Source organism: Hipposideros armiger, unplaced genomic scaffold (assembly GCF_001890085.2).
Source record: "Hipposideros armiger isolate ML-2016 unplaced genomic scaffold, ASM189008v1 scaffold_1205, whole genome shotgun sequence".
Taxonomy (NCBI): domain Eukaryota; kingdom Metazoa; phylum Chordata; class Mammalia; order Chiroptera; family Hipposideridae; genus Hipposideros; species Hipposideros armiger.
The window spans coordinates 60088-67243 of record NW_017732555.1 but is presented as its reverse complement, the minus strand read 5'-3'; the positions used below and the strand labels follow the sequence as shown (position 1 = coordinate 67243).

Here is a 7156-nt window from a genome sequence, read left to right as displayed (position 1 = left end):
TGAGCTTTGAGCAACAGCGGTTCAAGTCCTGACGTGAGTGGAGCTGCCGCTGAGCTGCCAACAGGTGGCAGGATGGCTCAGCTAAAAAAAAAGGAAGAAGAAAGAAAGAGATTGGTGATACACATTAACAACTTCAAAAACTGAATAAACTTTCCCATTGTCTAAGTAAAATTTCACAAATTTTTGAGCTTCATTTTTAACTTGACTTGCCATTAAGGAATGAGGAATTAATTTGCAGCACCTTAGCTTATATATTATCGTCCTCTTTTCTCCCACACTATTAAGAAGCAAGCTATAAATAAGTATTTAATTGCAGTATAGGAGCTCACCATTTAATGAATCCTTCTGATGAATCCTCTTGCAATGTAAATAGTCTTCCTGCTAATTTGTCTGTTTTATTTATTTCTTTTTCTTGATGGATTTTTTTTTTTAGAGGAGGTGCATGTCTACAAAGCCCTTATTAATTCCTACGAATATTCCTTATTCTCAAGGGCCACCTGAATGTCTTTGTGTCTATGTAAAAGTTAAAACATTAAATCTCTGTTTTCTATTTTCCCTTTGCTTACCACTCTTACTTCAGATTCCATACTTGGGGTTTTGTTCCTGTGAAGAATTGGGAGAAACTGGAATATGGCAGCTGACAGATCCACCTATCCTTCCTCTTACCCATGGACCAACTGGGGGCTTCAACTGGAGAGAGACCTTGCTACAAGAATGAACCACATCAGTGAACAAGAAGAAAAGGCTTTAGTAAGCCTTTGGGAGAAGTGTCTTTTTTTGTGTTTAGTAACAGTGGAAAATCTGCACCATATTCTAAGTGGACAGCTCAGGATAATTTAGCATATTTCCTTTCATGCTTTAAAATTCTTGTGGTGAGACTGTGTGAATAAGAGAAAGACTTGATTCAGGGATAAAATTCATTCTCTCTGGACTCTTACCTGGCTAACAAGGCTTTCAAGAATTGTCTTCTTAAGTCACTGCGATGATAGAGGATGGATTCTTCCTTTGGTCTACGCATGGCCAAGGACCCAGAGTCCTCCGAAAAGGAGCTTCCAGCCCGTCTTGAGGAAGGATGCAGAAGGAAAGAGTAAGTCCAGAATCCAGCTGGAGGGACACTGAGCTGCGAGTTTGGTGATGGGATTTTCTTAACTCCATGTTCCAGTTAGGCAAAGCCAAGCTGAGGAATTCTTTTCAGCTTATCAGAAAACATACCCCGCAGAGAGTTATTCTTAGGTTACACTTCAAATTCTGTCCTCAGTATGACCCATATACCAGTGCTGCTGGCTCCAGTCACCTGCCTAAGGACGCTAACATTTACTCTGGTACCGCCACATTTTCTCTAGAGCAGCTGGCTACAACTTTTTGCAACTGCCCTTCCCCCTTTGCTTCTACATATGAAACGGGGAGACAAAGGACTTTTGCTCTCCAAAGCACTTTTGGATACCTAGGCGGAAGATACGATCAGTGTGTGACATACTCAGCTGAAGGAGCAAAGAGCTTACAACATATAAAGTGGCTTGGAATTATCCATGTTGTAACTGGAACAGCCATAGCACCATGGTTGCTCGCCTTTGACCCTAGAGTCTGGACTATGGTAACTAGTAAAGGAAGTTGACATTTTGCAAGGATGTGTCTTAGATACCTTATTTGAGTCAGCAAAAAGCTCATTCTTGTGCAATATGGACATCTTTCGAAATCATACCAAGGGTTAAGTCGTTGTCCACTTACATACCGTCTGTCAATCATAACAGGACATCCACAAACGCATCAAGTATACCAGGGATGTATAACGAAGTCAGGGAACTAATTTAAATGATGACAGTCACAACTGCACTTCTACTTGAGCTGTCGTTTTTTGTTTGTTTGTTTTTCTATGATAATTTAAAATATGTAGGTAGGGCTACTTAAGGAAAATTGGGAGAGCCACATCCTGTGGTTTTTCATCACACCTGCTTCCTGAATTCAGAGGGAGTTTATTTAAAATAAAAATAAATGACAATCAAACCAAAACATCAGTTATCAATGTCTGTTTAATTGTGTGACTAGCTGACTGCTGACGACAGCAGACAATAGTCTGGTATAGTCTAGTTCATTGTGTACAATATGTGTGCAAAATGAAATCCCAGCCATTTAAAGGGAACATTAGTGTAAAACAAATCAATAGACATTGTAGCATTGAATAAGCTTCAAAACCCCAATGCATAAAATATATGATATATAAAAATAGATCTGTGCCTCTATTTGAAATGGGAATTTGACGATCCCTGAAAAGGGAGTAAAAGGATGCCGGCTATCTATGTTAAGCAGCAAGAGGATTATAGCTGGGGTTTTTAAAAGTCTTCTAAAGAAATGTCATGAATTTTACATTTTAAGAAATCTAGCATTGCACACACACTGATTTAGCTTGTGGGTCTAGAAATAACTCTATGCTGGCATCATTGATTAATATAAATGTTTTAACCTTAAAATGGGGGAAATATTCCCATTAGAGGTTTTAAGGGAAATGTCACATTACAGCTAATGTAATGTCCCTGCCCTTCATTCTTTTATCTGTAAAGAAATGAACCCACTGTTTAATCAGATCTATAATGTTTATTAAAGTCTCCACAAATATTCATGGATTTTTAATGCTCAGAATAATGCTTGAATGCCTCACATGTGATTTCCTTCAAAATAGTAGCAGTGTGTTCTGGGCTGTGTCTGTACTTACACAGAACAAAATTCAGAATAGGTTATGCTCTCTCCCTCTAGGTTGTCTTAGTCCTATGATGACCTGATAGGTCAGTTTACCTAGGCTACAATCCACTGTTCAATACAGACAGAACCTTAGGCTACATGAACAAAAGCAGGCAGAGATCTGAAATCATGTTCTGAATAATTTAGGTGGAAAACCCTGAGTAAACAAAGAGTTCATTCCTCCACTTTAATTATCCAGATTATTTATCAAAATGGCCTGAGTAATATGAATTCTCATTAAATTCTCTTTTCACATTTACCATTTTAACAACACTTGGACTTTAATTGAGATATTCTTTGGCAATAATGTTAAATCTTTGTGTACTAAAAGAAACGTGATTTCATATTAATCTACAATTTCTAGGTTGATATTACAACATGAAGTTCAGGCTGTTGATTTTTTTTTAACTGAGCCTGATGCTTTTTAAGAACAAATGTTGATGAGGGGAATGAGAAGAAAAGGAAGGAAGGAAGGAAAGAAGGAAGGAAGGAAGGAAGGAAGGAAGGAAGGAAGGAAGGAAGGAAGGAAGGAAGGAAGGAAGGAGTGAATTTGGGAAATGCCAGATAAGAAGAACCAAATAGTTTCTCATAGAGAGGATTTTTTTTTTTTTTTAGTGTAGAAAGTTATGTGGATATAACTGAGACAAACTCAGTTTGTAGACAAACTGAGATGAAACTAACTGAAGGATTTAATCTGGGATTGAAAGTCTGAAACAGTTCACTGCTTGTACAAGTGTGCTACATCAATCCGCTAATACCCCAGTATTATTCATCGATAGGACTTTGGTTTCTGTGATTTTAAAATGCTACATCTATTCCTCTGCGGACTAGAGTAATTGGCACATTTTAATGCACAGGCTGGGAGTTTCATTTTCCCAGGCTCTCTTCTCCATCACTGCACCGGTAGCTACGAGCTTATTGCTTCACCCCAGTATGGAGTTCAGAATACAGTGTTTTCCATTACATTTAGATTCATAGAATCTGAATGGCTGATTAAATGGCCATCTGATGGCTAAAAGAGGGAGGTATTTTTCACCCAGTAGTGAAAGTCTTCCAAGAGTTTCTACTTTTTATTTGAATTATACTTTAACCAAAGAATTATTTTAAAATAACCTTATATTTGAAAGATGATTTTGCAAAAAATAAAAATAAAAAATAATATCTTCTGGAGTGATGTCAGTTTGATAAATTACTGTTGATGATTTTCTTGCATTTTAGGCTGATGTGGTCATTTTCCTGTCAGTGGTATATGGAATGCATAATTGTCCTCCAATTGTGTTTAGCATTACCATAATGTATTTTTCCACTCAACGAACTGCGTTTGTATTAAACAAAGCCTCTTATTTCAATCACCTAGTGTCATTGGGAACTAACTGAAGAGCTACAGTGAAAGAAACTCCTATCTCAATTGCCTTTATAGAAAGGCATCCCTGTGTAGTAAAAACGGAGGCATTCCTCCGTAACCTAGGCACCCTGTCACGCCAGTGTTTAATCTGAAAGCAGTGATGAATTGCTCTTTTGAATTTACTCTAAGTAATGCGTGTGTTAGAATGCAGATGAACCTCCTTTAATTTTCACAGGCACAATCACAACTGTACTGTGTCTGCACGAATTTCTCAGATAATGAGGCACAAGGTTATTTGCATTTAAATTGTAGTCCTGCACACGTGTGAGAATTCAGGCGCTAGTCAGCTGCCTTGCCAGGAGGGATGAAACTGGCAGAGGAGGGTGGGGAAAGGAGTGATTTAGCATCTATTTAGGTTAATACTCACTTTACAAAGGTGGGGGGGGGTTTGTTAGGTGGTGGCAGATGTTTTACATCTTTAAACATAGGATTAAAATTGGATTTGCTTCTCTTTAATACTTCAACATATTGAATTTTTCTAGGAAAGTGACTAGTTGTAATGAAAAGTCAAGGGAAGGAAAAAAATTGCCTTTAAAAACAGAGGAAATAACCTGATCTTTAAATACATAAAATATTATGTTTAGTGCATGTAGGTTTAAAATTATAGTGATGAGTAGTCAAACTTAAAATACATTCAGTTTTTACAAATGTTTTACACGGTACCACTTAGCTGCCATTACTCCCACAAAAATCAGAATTTTGCAGCTGTTTAACTATTCTTGGACTCTGTACAGGATACATATGTATAATTGGAAATGTGTACTGGTTCTTTCTTTGATTGCTACTCAAGATGAGAACACCATCCAAAGCGTTTGGTTATGCACAGATCATTCTCAACCTGCTGTTTTTCGAGGTATATTGGTTTCTTTCTCATTTATAAGGCTATTGTATCATTTCTTTTCTATGTAATTCAGGTGTATTTATTTGAAGAAAGAGGTCTGTATAAAAAAGAAACCACACCTAATTGTATTGCCAAATTCTTTGTAAACTACCTGTGGCTTTTGTGCTTTCTCGGCTGTGTGCTCTTCCTCTAGATATAGCTCTGGCACCATTGTAATTAATTCATTCCATTCCATGAGCATCTCAATTTAAGTGGTTCATCGATGATTTAATAAAGAAGAACTGTGTCTTCAGTCAATCCAGAGCGATCTCATATTAAAATTCTGAGTGGACTCTATTCCTCTCATGTTTTTAGGCATTACTATGGTCATTATTGTTTTGTAAATGTCCATTAAGAATGTGATTTATCTCTCCGAGGGCCACGGGGACACATTCTCTTGATGGAGATGGGAGGATGCCCCTGCAGCACTGTGGGTCCCTGGTTCCTTCTAGTCAAGCATCCCTGAGGCATCCAAGCTGAGGAAGTGAAAACCCACGCAAGAGTAGAAAGCAGGCTCCAAAATGCTCCATTGCCCCATGTGCTAGCCTTCATCCCTCACCAGTACCCACCTCGAGGTGTACTAGGAACCACCCATAGAGTAAGAATTTGGGTGTGAGGGAAAAATCCAGCTCAAAAGTAGGTTCCACACTACTAAAATCCACAGGCCCCATTTTTAAAGTAATGATGTGTTAAGCAAATAGATTTTAAATAGGCCATGTGTGAACATGTATGCTCAGGACACGAATGCAGATTTTCACTGACACGACTGGCTCCTACCCTGGCAGGGTATACTTCCTCAGGAAACATAACAGCTAATGCTCGTATCTGACAAAAGATCAAGCTATGTTTAGCCTTGTAGCTGGTTCTCAGCTGTTCTCTGCTTGACAGATTCCAAACTCATTTTGCCCTTTTCTGATTTATGTAAAGGCTGCCTGCACACATCAGAGGAAATGAATCTGTGTGCTTTGGATTTGTTTAAGCTGCAATCAGCAAAATGTCTTTTTTTTTTTTTTTAAGTTGAGGACCAAAAAAACAGTCTTCCTTCTGAAGAAAGAGGATTAGTTCATTTCACCAGAAATACACATGTAAAACCCAGATGGCTTGCTCCTGGCCATGAAAAGATGCCAAGGTTTATTTAGCTTACAGGTTGCCATCTTGTTGTGGGGCAATCCAGTGGGTCTGTGTGTCACTGGCGAAGAACCTCATATTGTTCCAGGGAAGAGCCCTGATTCACAAGTCGGATAAAGCTGAGTTATGATCCTGGCCACTAGATCCCTTAAACTCACATCACCTGCATAATNGTGTTTCAAATAAAGGGGTGCAGGGCTGTTCAAAATAAATTTTCATCTTTGACATGTTTTTTTTTCTCAGCTTCCCATTCTAAGAGCTGCATGAACTACATCACACAGTTGTATTCAGATGCAAAAACAAAGAGGAAGAAAAATGCACATTTAAAATTAAAAGGAGAACATGCTCATATACCAGAGAGCATTGTGTAGTGCTCCCTGCAATAGAAAATATGATTTCAAGGCAACCACTATGTTACCTCAGTGGACAGCTTATGGGAAGGAGCATGACTACTGGGACAGGAAAAACGTACTCTGAGTGCAATGAAAGATGGTGTCCTCCCATGGTAACCTGCCCTGGATTCTGAGCAGCAAAATGAAGACCAAACCATGGACTTAAAGCTTGTGATATTTAAAAAAAATAAGTAAATAACCTATTATGCTTGACACTACTTCAGAGCAGGAAGATTCTACTAAGCCTCAGGATCAGGGTCAATGTGACCAACTAGCATCATACTGTGAAGGGAACAGGAGTTTTTAGATGGAACTAGTGGAACTACAATAATTTTATTTAATCTTTCCTTTTGGTCTCCAAATAAAGAGCTTTGGGATGAAAAGGACATAAAGAAGTTCTCTAGTCCTAGGAGCTTACTTTCAACATGACTTTAAGATGTAACCAGCAGGTAAACTGTCAGGGGAAAATGGCACATAACAATAAATGAGTCGGGTGAGTATGACCACCCCTGAGACAAGTGTGAGTTCAAGGTCTGCCCAAAGATTAAATTTTCTTGCTAAATCACAAAAGCTGACTTGGTGACAAAGATTTTTTTTTTAATGACACTTCATTAC

At 38.3% G+C, this 7156-nt stretch overlaps 1 protein-coding gene across 1 annotated transcript in view; it reads left to right on the top strand.

The window, feature by feature from the left end:
* Positions 1-5283, top strand: part of UBASH3B (ubiquitin associated and SH3 domain containing B) — a 148884-nt gene extending 143601 nt beyond the window's left edge. Inside the window, exon 14 of the mRNA XM_019632960.1 lies at positions 581-5283. Coding sequence (XP_019488505.1) covers positions 581-718 — 138 coding nt within the window. The 3' untranslated portion in view covers positions 719-5283. The remainder of the gene's footprint in view (positions 1-580) is intronic.
* Positions 5284-7156: the final 1873 nt, after the last annotated feature.